The sequence below is a fragment of the Penaeus vannamei genome, chromosome 36 (genome assembly GCF_042767895.1).
Source record: "Penaeus vannamei isolate JL-2024 chromosome 36, ASM4276789v1, whole genome shotgun sequence".
Taxonomy (NCBI): Eukaryota; Metazoa; Arthropoda; class Malacostraca; order Decapoda; family Penaeidae; genus Penaeus; species Penaeus vannamei.
The window spans coordinates 24,823,050-24,838,049 of record NC_091584.1 but is presented as its reverse complement, the minus strand read 5'-3'; the positions used below and the strand labels follow the sequence as shown (position 1 = coordinate 24,838,049).

The 15,000-nt window shown below is 39.9% G+C and overlaps 1 protein-coding gene across 1 annotated transcript in view; it reads left to right on the top strand.

Moving 5' to 3' along the window:
- LOC113812476 (PDF receptor-like) overlaps positions 1-15,000 on the top strand; it is a 68,123-nt gene that overhangs the window by 44,920 nt on the left and 8,203 nt on the right. Inside the window, exons 8-10 of the mRNA XM_070114604.1 lie at positions 3,543-3,673; positions 5,133-5,218; positions 10,989-11,181. Coding sequence (XP_069970705.1) covers positions 3,543-3,673; positions 5,133-5,218; positions 10,989-11,181 — 410 coding nt within the window. The remainder of the gene's footprint in view (positions 1-3,542; positions 3,674-5,132; positions 5,219-10,988; positions 11,182-15,000) is intronic.

Here is a 15,000-nt window from a genome sequence, read left to right as displayed (position 1 = left end):
GTTATCTACCTCGTTTTATTTCGTTATCCCGCAGGTTTATCCAGTATTTATCACAGCTTCGAAGGTCGTGGAAATCTACGTTTTTTTCAGCGTAGATCATCCAGTTTTCAAAATCCAGGTTTCCTTTCTATTTTATCTTCATTTACTCATGTTATCTCCCTCGTTTTGTCTCGTTATCCCGACAGCTTCGTGGGCCGTGGTAATTTTTTTTTTTTCTTTTCTTAGATCGTCGAGTTATCAAAATTCGTTTCATGTCTTTGATTTCTTCGTTTACTAGTATTAACTGGTTTCCGTTCTACTTTTGTTTTTTTCTTCATTTACTCATGTTATCAGGTTTTCTCTACTTCTTTCCATCATTTACTAATACTCTCAGGTTTCCATTCTTCTTTTCCCTTCATTTACTCACGTTATCAGCTTTCCTTCCTACTTATCTCCCTTCATTTACTCAAATTATCTCCCTCCTTCCATCCCTTATCCCGCAGGTATCCCCGTATTCATCACAGCTTCGAAGGTCGTGGTAATCTGGTAATCTAATCTTTTATTTCTTCATTTACTCACGTTATCAGCTTTCCTTCCTACTTTTCTCCTTCATTTACTCATATTATCAGCATTCCTTTCTTCCTTTCCATTCATTTACTCACGTTATCTACCTCTTTTTCTCCTTCATTTACTCAAATTATCTCCCTCCTTCCATCCCTTATCCCGCAGGTATCCCCGTATTCATCACAGCTTCGAAGGTCGTGGTAATCAGGTAATCTAATCTTTCATTTCTTCATTTACATTTTATCAGGTTTCCTCTACTTCTTTCCATCATTTACTATTATCAGCTTTCCTTTCTTCCTTTCCCTTTTATTTACTCAAATTATCTCCCTCCTTCCATCCCGTTATCCCGCAGGTATCCTCGTATTCATGACAGCTTCCTGGGCCGTGGTAATCTATTTTATTTTTAATTAATTATTTTATTTATTTATTATTATTTTTTTTTAGATCGTCGAGTTTTCAAAATGCAAGTTTCCTATCTTTTATTTCTTCATTTTCTCATATTATCAGCATTCCTTTCTTCTTTTCCATTGATTTACTCACGTTATCTCTCCTTTCTTCGTTTCCCCTTTTATTTACTCAAATTATCTCCCTCCTTCCATCCCGTTATCCCGCAGGTATCCCCGTATTCATGACAGCTTCCTGGGCCGTGGAAATCTACGTTTTTTTTTTTTTATCTGCGTAGATCGTCCAGTCTTCAGGATTCAAGTTTACTCTGTTTCTTATTTTCCTCATTCGCTCATATTATCAGCATTCCTTTCCTTCTCCTTCATCTACTCACGTTATCTACCTCTTTTTCTCCTTCATTTACTCAAATTATCCCCCTCCTTCCATCCCGTTATCCCGCAGGTATCCCCGTATTCATCACAGCTTCGAAGGTCGTGGTAATCTGGTAATCTAATCTTTTATTTCTTCATTTACTAACGTTATCAGCTTTCCTTTCTTCCTTTCCATTCATTTACTCACGTTATCTACCTCTTTTTCTCCTTCATTTACTCAAATTATCCCCCTCCTTCCATCCCTTATCCCGCAGGTATCCCCGTATTCATCACAGCTTCGAAGGTCGTGGTAATCAGGTAATCTAATCTTTCATTTCTTCATTTACATTTTATCAGGTTTCCTCTACTTCTTTCCATCATTTACTATTATCAGCTTTCCTTTCTTCCTTTCCCTTTTATTTACTCAAATTATCTCCCTCCTTCCATCCCGTTATCCCGCAGGTATCCTCGTATTCATGACAGCTTCCTGGGCCGTGGTAATCTATTTTATTTTTAATTAATTATTTTATTTATTTATTATTATTTTTTTTTAGATCGTCGAGTTTTCAAAATGCAAGTTTCCTATCTTTTATTTCTTCATTTTCTCATATTATCAGCATTCCTTTCTTCTTTTCCATTGATTTACTCACGTTATCTCTCCTTTCTTCGTTTCCCCTTTTATTTACTCACGTTATCTCCCTCCTTTCATCCCGTTATCCCGCAGGAATCCCCGTATTCATGACAGCTTCGAAGGTCGTGGTAATGAGGTAATCTAATCTTTTATTTCTTCATTTACTCACGTTATCAGCTTTCCTTTCTTCCTTTCCATTTGATCAGGTTTCCTCTACTTCTTTCCATTCATTTACTCACGTTATCTCTCCTTTCTTCGTTTCCCCTTTCATTTACTCCCTCCTTTCATCTCGTTATCCCGCAGGATAAAAAAAAAAAAAAAAAAAAAAAAAAAAAAAAGGCCGTGGAAATCTACGTTTTTTTTTTTTTTATGTGTAGATCGTCCAGTTTTCAGGATTCAAGTTTACTCTGTTTCTTATTTTCCTCATTCGCTCATATTATCAGCATTCCTTTCTTTCTCCTTCATTTACTCACGTTATCTACCTTTTTTCCCTTCATTTACTCAAATTACCTCCCTCCTTCCATCCCGTTATCCCGCAGGTATCCCCGTATTCATGACAGCTTCGAAGGTCGTGGTAATCTACGTTTTTATTCTATTTATTTATTTATTCATTTTCTTAGATCGTCCAGATTATCAGGTTTCCTTTCTTCTTTTTCTCCATCATTTACTCAAATTATCTCCCTCCTTCCATCCCGTTATCCCGCAGGTATCCCCGTATTCATGACAGCTTCAAAGGTCGTGGTAATCAGGTAATCTAATCTTTTATTTCTTCATTTACTCCCGTTATCAGCTTTCCTTTCTTCCTTTCCATTTTATCAGGTTTTCTCTACTTCTTTCCATTCATTTACTCACGTTATCTCTCCTTTCTTCGTTTCCCCTTTCATTTACTCCCTCCTTTCATCTCGTTATCCCGCAGGATAAAAAAAAAGGCCGTGGAAGTCTACGTTTTTTTTTTTTTATGTGTAGATCGTCCAGTTTTCAGGATTCAAGTTTACTCTATTTCTTATTTTACTCATTCGCTCATATTATCAGCATTCCTTTCCTTCTCCTTCATTTACTCACGTTATCTACCTTTTTTCCCTTTATTTACTCAAATTACCTCCCTCCTTCCATCCCGTCATCCCGCAGGTATCCCCGTATTCATGACAGCTTCGAAGGTCGTGGTAATCTACGTTTTTATTCTATGTATTTATTGATTCATTTTCTTAGATCGTCCAGATTATCAGGTTTCCTTTCTTCTTTTTCTCCATCATTTACTCAAATTATCCCCCTCCTTCCATCCCGTTATCCCGCAGGTATCCCCGTATTCATGACAGCTTCGAAGGTCGTGGTAATCTACGTTTTTATTCTATTTATTCATTTTCTTAGATCGTCCAGATTATCAGGTTTCCTTTCTTCTTTTTCTCCACCATTTACTCAAATTATCCCCCTCCTTCCATCCCGTTATCCCGCAGGTATCCCCGTATTCATGACAGCTTCGAAGGTCGTGGTAATCTACGTTTTTATTCTATTTATTCATTTTCTTAGATCGTCCAGATTATCAGGTTTCCTTTCTTCTTTTTCTCCATCATTTACTCAAATTATCCCCCTCCTTCCATCCCGTTATCCCGCAGGTATCCCCGTATTCATGACAGCCTCCTGGGCCGCCGTCATGTCCCTGTGGATGAACGTGGACTGCTGGCTCGGTTACTCTCTCACGCCCTATTACTGGATTCTAGAGGGACCAAGATTCACTGTCATTGGGGTGAGTGTGTGTGGGTGGGTGGGTGGGGTGGGTGTGTGGGTGGGTTCGGGTGGGGTGGGGTGGGGGTTGGGTGGAGGTGGGTGGGAGGGTTGGTGGGTGTGGGTGGGTTGGGGTGGGGTGGGGTGGGGGGGGTGAGTGTGTGTGTGTGTGGGTGGGGTTGTGGGGTGGGGGTGTGGGTGTGGATGGGTGGATGGGTGGGTGGATGGGTGTGGGTGAGTGGGGGTGGATAGGTGTGGGAGGGGGGTTGGGGGGTGAGTGTGGGTGTGGGTGGGTGTGTGGGGGTGGAGGTGAATGGGTGTGGGAGGGTGTGTGTGTGTGTGTGTTTTCTTGTATAAGAATATATATAATTATATAAGAGAGAAAGAGAGAGAGAGAGAGAGAGAGAGAGAGAGAGAGAGAGAGAGAGAGAGAGAGAGAGAGAGAGAGAGAGAGAGAGAGAGAGAGACAAAAACAGAAACAGAGACAAAGAAAGAAACATAGAGAGTAATGACGGATGATAGAATGTAAATGTTTTTTCTCAGTCTATCTCCCACTTTCTGGTTATATTAACCGAGTACTTATGATTCTCCTGATGTCTGAAAGTATTACTGATTTAGCTGAAGTCTGAAAGTACTGCTCATTCTTCTGAAGTCTAAAAGTATCGTTGATTCTCCTCAAGTCTGAAAGTATTACTGATTTTGCTGGTCTGAAAGTACTTTTTATTTTGCTGAAGTCTGAAAGTATTTTCTCTTTTTTGCTGAACTCTGAAAGTTCTGTTCATTCTTCTGAAGTCTAAAGGTATCGCTGATTCTCCTGAAGCCTGAAAGTATTACTGATTTTGCTGGTCTGAAAATACTGCTTATTCTTCTGGTCTAAAAGTGTCGCTCGTCTGAAAGCATTGCAGATTTCAGCTGAAGTTCTGAATGTATTCCTAATTCAGATGAAGTGTTGGCGTCTCATCCTGAAAAAAAACTGAAAAAGTACAGTAGTTATTATCATTATTATCTATCATTGTTATGTTTCTTATTCCCGGAATTTATTTAATTGTTTGTATTCCCTTGTCGGTCTATTCTTTTGTTATAATTTAATCTATTTAATTGAGACTGAAAGAAGTGCGAGGATGAGAATTATAGTTATATGGTATAGTTAGGAATTTATCTTAATCGTGATTTTTAGCTGCATAAACACTTTTTTCATAGTATTTAATCAGTTTGTTATTTCTCGTGTATCAGATAACCCAAATCAGTGATTTAAACGAAATGTTAAAATCACAAAAAGGAACAAAAATAATAATAAATAAAATAAAATAAAATAAATAAAGAAATGAAGAAAAAAAAGAGAAAAAAAAAGTTCTAGAAAGAAAAAAAAGATTCATGTAACTTTTTTTTCCTCCTTCTTTCATAATGCAGATTTCTAATCCATATTCTCACAGACATTCTGATGCTAATTGGTCGTTCCCCTTCTTCACTCCCATCCCCAGGCAAACCTCCTGTTTCTCCTCAACATCATGAGGATTCTGATAAGCAAACTACGTGAAGCTAGTTCCAGTGAAGTGCAGCAAATAAGGTCAGTATCCTCACTCATTGGTCGAACCCCCCCATCCCCCCACCCCACCCCCCACCCCCCCAAAAAATAAAAGGTGGGGGGGGGAGGAGGAGGTGTGTTATTAACTTGATTAGTTCGCTACAAAGGGGGTTTCTCGCCTGAAAAGAACACGGAAGAGAGAGAGAGAGAGAGAGAGAGAGAGAGAGAGAGAGAGAGAGAGAGAGAGAGAGAGAGAGAGAGAGAGAAATAGACGAAGAGAGAGAGAGAGAGAGAGAGAGAGAGAGAGAGAGAGAGAGAGAGAGAGAGAGAGAGAGAGAGAGAGAGAGAGAGAGAGAGAGTGAAATAGACGAAGAGAGAGAGAGAGAGAGTGAAATAGACGAAGAGAGAGAGAGAGAGAGAGAGAGAGAGAGAGAGAGAGAGAGAGAGAGAGAGAGAGAGAGAGAGAGAGAGAGAGAGAGAGTGAAATAAAAGAGAGAGAGAGAGAGAGAGAGAGAGAGAGAGAGAGAGAGAGAGAGAGAGAGAGTGAAATAGACGAAGAGAGAGAGAGAGAGAGAGAGAGAGAGAGAGAAAGAGAGAGAGAGAGAGAGAGAGAGAGAGAGTGAGAGAGAGAGAGAGAAAAAACGAGCTGCATTGTATGAAGTCGTGAACATCGAAGTGAAGGTGTACGAGATATGGAGGTCATTTTGAATAGATGTTATTATGTCTTTTACTAAGATAAATTATCATTCTAAGCTTTGTGAGATAGACGGAGATTCTTCGGTTTAGATTACTTAATTTGTTAACAAGTCAGGAATTAAAACGCCACAAACAACATCCAAAAAAAAAGAAAAATCATGATATATACCTCGTGATACATGCGTCAATACTACATATAATACAACAACAACAACAACAACAACAAAGAGTTATAGTAAGACAAGATCCTGGACACTCGAACCGTATTACCATATCTTTGAGCCTATCTTTTCCTCCCTTCCCTTCCCTGCTTTATCAATTCCCTTTCTCCCCATGTTAAAGCTAACGTTTGCTGCCCCTATGACCACCTGGGTACACGTGTCCTCTTTATTTCCTCTGAAACCGAAGGATAAACTGAAAATGACGTAAAGAAACGAGGATTTTCGTAAAATCACCGCTGTTGAGGATTGGGAAGTCTAAAGTTTACGAGCTAGAAGGGAAAGGTTAAATCAGTAGCAATTCGAAGATATATACATATATATCTGATTCTATTTTGGAAAGAAAAGCATATGGGTTTATTTTGATCAAGCCACGAAATATATGGATGCTTTGTGAATATGGTCGATCATTTTGGTCTCTCCAGCTTTTCAAAAAGGAAGGAAAATAATGGATTTAAGGGTTATATTTCCATTGAACAAGCATCAAAACAGACGGCATGACACCTCGAGTTGCTACTGATCTAGCCTCTCCCATGATACGAAGCTGATGGAAGGGGCACGTCACATCCCAGACAGGTACTGCACAATACACGATGTCAGATAATGTGGGCTATAGAACTTACGCTGCTGAATTCAAGTTGAAAACGACAGTGACTTTTCGTCGGTAAAGTCACTGCCGTTTTTAACTTGAATTCAGCACTTACTCTGCTGAATTCAAGTTAAAAACGACAGTGACTTTACCGACTTTGTTTACTCCTCCCTGTGTCAATACGTACAGGAGAGGGAGAGCCCAAAATACCGCATGTATGTCGAGGAAATTGGCCGTAGTCGGTACACAAATCCCCACCTGTGTTTCCCGTGTCGTACGCTTCGGAGAGAGGAGAGAAATGAGGTGGAAACTATAACATATACAGACGCTATCTCTTATTCAATGAGTTGGGATTACCACGCAATACACGTCCAGGGTATGAGGAGATTCCTAATCAGTTACTTAACCTCCCTTTGAAGTGATTCTCGAGTCGAGGAGGAGGCTGTTGCACCATGCAAGGAGCTCCCTCTCGTAGTGATCATGCTTGAGCCAATATAATGCAATATGACGAGAAGATGCTACAGAGAGCGGATCAGATTACAAAATTACGCGCAGAAAACCCGTCTGGAGTTATATAACTTGACTCGAACGGCGCAGTAAAAAAACAGGCAAATTATTTACAGAGAAATGACTACCTGATGATTAAAGGAAAATATATAACTAAATAAACTAAACTAAACTAAGTAAATATAACTATCTGAATAACAGAAGTAACAGGCATATTATAAACAGAACAATAATTTCCTGATAATAATAATGTTATAACGACCCAATGACAACACAACAGACGTAAATTATTTACAACATAAATAACCACGAGAGAAAATGCCTTCATATGGAGAATGAATGGCACTATAAAGCTGCAAATGCGTATGACCTGTTCTTAAGCCCAAGGGAAGGACACGATAAAAAGGGAGCAGGGAAGGACACGATAAAAAGGGAGCAGGGAAGGACACGATAAAAAAGGGAGCAGGGAAGGACACGATAAAAAAGGGAGCAGGGAAGGACACGATAAAAAGGGAGCAGGGAAGGACACGATAAAAAGGGAGCAGGGAAGGAGACGATAAAAAAGGGAGCAGGGAAGGACACGATAAAAAAGGGAGCAGGGAAGGACACGATAAAAAAGGGAGCAGGGAAGGACACGATAAAAAGGGAGCAGGGAAGGACGCGATAAAAAGGGAGCAGGGAAGGACACGATAAAAAAGGGAGCAGGGAAGGACACGATAAAAAAGGGAGCAGGGAAGGACACGATAAAAAAGGGAGCAGGGAAGGACACGATAAAAAAGGGAGCAGGGAAGGACACGATAAAAAAGGGAGCAGGGAAGGACACGATAAAAAGGGAGCAGGGAAGGACACGATAAAAAGGGAGCAGGGAAGGACACGATAAAAAAGGGAGCAGGGAAGGACACGATAAAAAAGGGAGCAGGGAAGGACACGATAAAAAAGGGAGCAGGGAAGGACACGATAAAAAAGGGAGCAGGGAAGGACACGATAAAAAGGGAGCAGGGAAGGACACGATAAAAAAGGGAGCAGGGAAGGACACGATAAAAAAGGGAGCAGGGAAGGACACGATAAAAAAGGGAGCAGGGAAGGACACGATAAAAAGGGAGCAGGGAAGGACACGATAAAATAGGGAGCAGGGAAGGACACGATAAAAAAGGAAGCAGGGAAGGACACGATAAAAAGGGAGCAGGGAAGGACACGATAAAAAGGGAGCAGGGAAGGACACGATAAAAAGGGAGCAGGGAAGGACACGATAAAAAGGGAGCAGGGAAGGACACGATAAAAAGGGAGCAGGGAAGGACACGATAAAAAGGGAGCAGGGAAGGACACGATAAAAAAGGGAGCAGGGAAGGAGACGATAAAAAAGGGAGCAGGGAAGGAGACGATAAAAAAGGGAGCAGGGAAGGACACGATAAAAAAGGGAGCAGGGAAGGACACGATAAAAAACGAAGCAGAGAAGGACACGATAAAAAACGGAGCAGGGAAGGACACGATAAAAAAGGGAGCAGGGAAGGACACGATAAAAAAGGGAGCAGGGAAGGACACGATAAAAAAGGGAGCAGGGAAGGACACGATAAAAAAGGGAGCAGGGAAGGACACGATAAAAAGGGAGCAGGGAAGGACACGATAAAAAGGGAGCAGGGAAGGACACGATAAAAAAGGGAGCAGGGAAGGACACGATAAAAAAGGGAGCAGGGAAGGACACGATAAAAAAGGGAGCAGGGAAGGACACGATAAAAAAGGGAGCAGGGAAGGACACGATAAAAAGGGAGCAGGAAAGGACACGATAAAAAAGGGAACAGGGAAGGACACGATAAAAAAGGGAGCAGGGAAGGACACGATAAAAAAGGGAGCAGGGAAGGACACGATAAAAAGGGAGCAGGGAAGGACACGATAAAAAAGGGAGCAGGGAAGGACACGATAAAAAAGGGAGCAGGGAAGGACACGATAAAAAGGGAGCAGGGAAGGACACGATAAAAAAGGGAGCAGGGAAGGACACGATAAAAAGGGAGCAGGGAAGGACACGATAAAAAGGGAGCAGGGAAGGACACGATAAAAAGGGAGCAGGGAAGGACACGATAAAAAGGGAGCAGGGAAGGACACGATAAAAAAGGGAGCAGGGAAGGACACGATAAAAAGGGAGCAGGGAAGGAGACGATAAAAAGGGAGAAAAAGAAAGAAGTAGGATGGAAATTCTTGCGTGAATCTTGGGGAGAGAAACTTGAGGCATTAAGAACAACGTTTATTAGACTACGAGTGAGAATTGCAACATCTGCGGCCGTGGTTGCAAGCTGTGGCATATGATAAAGGGAGGGGGGAGGGAGAGGAAGGGAGGAGGGAGGAGGGTGCGAAGAAGAAGAAAGAGAAAGAGGGTGGGTGCGGGGAGAGGTGTGTGTGTGTGTCTGCATACACACTATATATGTGTGTTTATATTATATATATATATATATATATTTGTATATATATATATATATATATATATATATATATATATATATATATATATATATATATACTATATATATATATATATATATATATATGAATATATATACATATATACTTGCATACACATACATACATACATTATATATATATATATATATATATATATATATATATATATATATATATATATATATATATATATATATATATATGTATGAATTTATATACATATACATGAACATTATAACCTCTTCAATCGGGATTTGATTGTCATCATCGTTAGTATCAACACTATTATCATTTTGGAAGATTTTATTATTACCAATATAACGTATTTATCGTCAGGCTAGAAACTATATCAAAATCTAAGCATACATTATCTCACGCACATGTACTTACACATACAAATATACGAACAAATATAAACAAGAAAATTCACAAACGAAAAAAAAAAAAAAAAAAAAGATATGATAGATTTTTCTAAAATTCTGAAAAACTTACTAATCCACAATTTTGTTTTTCCTCCTCTATCCAAATTCTTACCCCCTCCCCCCTCCACCCCTCTCTCCCCTCTTTCTCGAACCATCAATTCCTGTTCCAATTTCTCCTTCATTCAAATTCCAAACATTTCTTCCTCCATTCCCACATTCCAATTTCTCTTCCTTTCAAATTCCAAAACTCCCATCCTCGGTTCCAATTCCAACGTATCCCCCATTCCTGTTCCCATTTCTCTCCTTATTTCAATGTCAAAACTCCCGTTTCCTTGCCAACAATACTTCATTTCCATTCCCGACATCAATTCCCATTCCCATCAACCCCAAACTCCCCCCCATTCCCATTCCCCCCAACCCCAAACTCCCCCCCATTCCCATTCCCCCCAACCCCAAACTCCCCCCCATTCCCATTCCCACCAACCCCAAACTCCCCCCCATTCCCATTCCCCCCAACCCCAAACTCCCCCCCATTCCCATTCCCACCAACCCCAAACTCCCCCCCCATTCCCATTCCCCCAACCCCAAACTCCCCCCCATTCCCATTCCCCCCAACCCCAAACTCCCCCCCATTCCCATTCCCCCCAACCCCAAACTCCCCCCCATTCCCATTCCCACCAACCCCAAACTCCCCCCCCATTCCCATTCCCACTAACCCCAAACTCCCCCCCCATACCCCCCCAAACTCCCATCCCCCCAACCCCAAACCCCAATCCCCCCAACCCCCATTCCCCCACCAACCCCAAATCCCAATCCCCCCAACCCCCATTCCCACCAACCCCAAACTCCCACTCCTAACCCCCTCCCATACCCCCACCAACCCCATCCCCCCATACCCCCACCAACCCCCCCAATTCCCATTCCAGACCCCTCCGGAGATCCGTGCGCAACGCCCTCTTCCTCCTGCCGCTCCTGGGAATCACCAACGCCATCACCATGATTCCCAAACCGCTGGAACGATCGGCTTTCGAGTTCGGGGTCTGGTCCTACGGCACGAATCTGCTGACGTCATTCCAGGGGTTCGTGGTGGCGTGCATCTACTGCTTCTTCAACGGTGATGTGAGTACGGGGGGGTTGTTTGGGGGGTTGGGGTTGAGGGGGTTGAGGGGTTGGGGTTGAGGGGGAACGGGTTGAGGGAGGAGGGTTGGGGAGGGGTGGGGAAGGGGAGGGGTGGGTTGGGGAAGGGTTGGGATAGGGGGGAGAAGGGAAGTGGTAGTGGGGGGGGGGAGGGGTGAGAGAAGGGAAGGGATTGGGGGGGAGGGTTTTGAGAGGTGGGTGATTGGGAGAAGGGGAAGTGGGGGGTTGGGAAGGGGGTGGGGAGTGAGGTGGGGTTGTTATATGGGGGTTTGGGTGGGTTTTGGAGGGGTGGGAAGGGGAGAGGTTGGGGTGGAAAGGGAGGAGGTGGGAGAGGGGGAGGGTTGTGTAAGTGTGTGTAGGTGAAAGTCCATGGGTGCATTAAAAGATGGTATAATTACATTTTCCTATTAGCATTTACAGTTGTAATATTATTAGTATTGATGCGAATTACTTCTTCCCTTGTCGTAAATCACCATTTTATCACCATAGTCAGTCCCTTCATCATCTTCGTTTTTACTGTCACTGTCATATGATTGCCTCTGTCATTCTGCAAAGTTCTGTGTCTCCAATCTACGTTTTATTATGGTCTGCCCTCCCCCCCTCCTCTCTCTCTCTCTGTCTGTCTGTCTCTCTCTCTCTTTTTCTTGAACCCTATTCACTCTTTGTGTTCCTCTCTCTCTTTCGTTGTTCCTCTTTCTCTCACTCTCTCCTTGCCTTTCTCTTCTCTTTTTCTCTCTCTCTCCTCGCTTTTCTCTTCTCTCTCTCTCTCTCTCTCTCTCTCTCTCTCTCTCTCTCTCTCTCTCTCTCTCTCTCTCTCTCTCTCTCTCCCTCTCTCTCTCTGTATATCTGTAAATTTCACAAATCGGTTTCTATTTGTAATGTCTTTCGTTTTCTATCAACTGTTGTCACTTTTTGTCATTGTTATTATTTCTATGGTCATTATAAATGATACTGTTATTATTGCTATTATCTTCGTCACTGCTATTACGAATATCATTATCCTTATCATTTATAATAACCATCAACAGTAATCATCAACATAATCATCACTATAATAATGATGATGATAATGATAACGATGATAATGATGATGATTATTGAAGAATACTAATGATGATGATAATGATGTTCACGTATCAAAAATACTCATATTATGATACGTAAAATGCAATTACCTTGAACGGAAAAGCAATTAATTTTTCTTCTTCAGTGTGCCTGAAATATTGTCCCTTTGTACACGAGAGCACTTAGTACAGCACACTTTTATAAGTATACTGTATACTGTATATACTGTACTGTATAAGTATAGTTCTCATAATAAGTCTTCAACATGGAGTAAGGCCTGGCACCTCGCTTCTCGTAGTTTGAAAGATGGATAGAAATAACATTATGCATCTGCAATGAGTGGGTCAACCTGAGGTCCGTGAGAAACGTCATTTGATTTTGTCTCTTTGTATATATATATATATATATATATATATATATATATATATATATATATATATATATATATATATATATATATATATATATATATATATTATTTATTTATTTTTTTCCTTTTCTTTTCTTTTGTTCTTTCTTTTTTTTTATATTCACTGTTGATTTACTTAGGTACGGTTTTAGCGATATATCCTTTGCATTCATCAAGTTTCAATGTTGATTTTCTATTCATTTTTTTTTTTTTTTTTTTTTGATGATTCACTTACATTCGCATACTTTCACTGGAAAAACACTAGTTTTACTGCTGATCTACTATAATATAAATAATTTTTATTGATGATTCACTTACATTCGTATAATTTCACTGGAAAAACACGTGTATTTATAAATTTTGACTGATGATTCATCTGTTTTTAAAAATTCACTGATTATACCCACAGCAGTAAATTTTTGTATCAAATTACTCCTATTCATAAACTTTTACTGATGACTCGCTTGCATTTATAAAAAGGAATCAATGAAGATTTGTATTCATAAATAATTACAGTGGTTTTCTTTGCTTTCATAAACTTTCATTAATTATTTACTTGTGTTCATTACATCCATAATCTTTTGGGAGTTACTAGCGTTTATAAACTTCAATTGCTGTTTCATTTGCATTTCATTTCATTTTAAACTCACTTCCATTCAGATCTCACTGTAAGGTTCACTCGTATTCATAAACATTAATGATTTACTTGCAAGAGCTATTACTGTTCACGCACTTAAATTAATAGCATTTCACTTGCTGATTTCACCTACATTCATAAGAACTCACTTTTTGTAAGGTTCACTTGCACTCATATGGACTTCACTTGAGACACTTTTATTCATGAACTTACACTACTGATTCACTTTTATTCATAAACTTTCACTACTGATTCAGCTGTATTCATAAACTTTCACTACTGATTCAGCTGTATTCATAAACTTTCACTATTGATTCAGCTGTATTCATAAACTTTCACTACTGATTCAGCTGTATTCATAAACTTTCACTACTGATTCAGCTGTATTCATAAACTTTCACTGGCGATTTCCTTCACATCCACGCACTCTCCCTGACACACACACACACACACACACACACACACACACACACACACACACACACACACACACACACACACACACACACACACACACACACGCACTCACTTACAAACATTCACATTCTTGTTCGCTCGAGACACTAACTCACATGAAAGTCTCATTCACCGAAATTGTTCCGCTCTTATATACTGTCCTAAGGGCCTTCATGTCACTGTATTCTTTGCTTTTATTCGTTTCATTTTTTCTTTTTTTTTCTTTTCTTTTTTTCGTTATGTCTCTTTTTTTCTTTTTGTTTTTCGTTATGTCTATCTTTTTTTTTTCTTTTTGTTTTTCGTTGTCTATTTTTTTTTCATTTTGTTTTTCGCTATGTCTATCTTTTTTCTTTCTATTTCTATCTATCTAGTTATTCATCTATCCTTCTATATATCTTTCTATCTTAGTTATTCATCTATCCTTCTATATATCTATCTGTCTATTTATCTATCCTTCTATATATCTATCTGTCTATCTCTATCTATCTAGATCTACCTATCTCTTTGTCTGTCTATCTGTATATTTATCTATCCTTCTATTTATCTATCTGTCTATCTCTATCCATCTGTTTATCTATCTAGATCTACCTATCTCTTTGTCTGTCTATCTGTCTATTTATCTATCCTTCTATATATCTATCTGTTTATCTCTATCTATTTATCTATCTATATCTACCTATCTCTCTCTCTGTCTATCTGTCTATCTATTTATCTATATATCAATCCTTCTAAATATCTACCATCTATCTGTCTACCTATCTATATATCAGTCCTTCTAAATGCCTATTATCTATCTGTCTACCTATCTCTCATCTATCTATCTATCTCCCTATCATCTATCTATCCATCCATCCATCCATCTATCAATCTATCTATCTATCTACCTATCATCTATCTGTCTATCCATCCACCTATCCATCTACCAATCTATCTATCTATCTACCTATCATCTATCTATCTATCCATCCATCCATCCATCTACCAATCTATCTATCTATCTACCTATCTGTCTATCCATCCATCCATCCATCTACCAATCTATCTATCTATCTACCTATCATCTGTCTATCCATCCATCCATCCATCTACCAATCTATCTACCTATCATCTATCTGTCTATCCATCCATCTACCAAACCAATCTATCTATCTATCTACCTATCATCTATCTGTCCATCCATCCATCCATCTGTCTATCAATCTATCTATCTACCTATCATCTATCTGTCTATCCA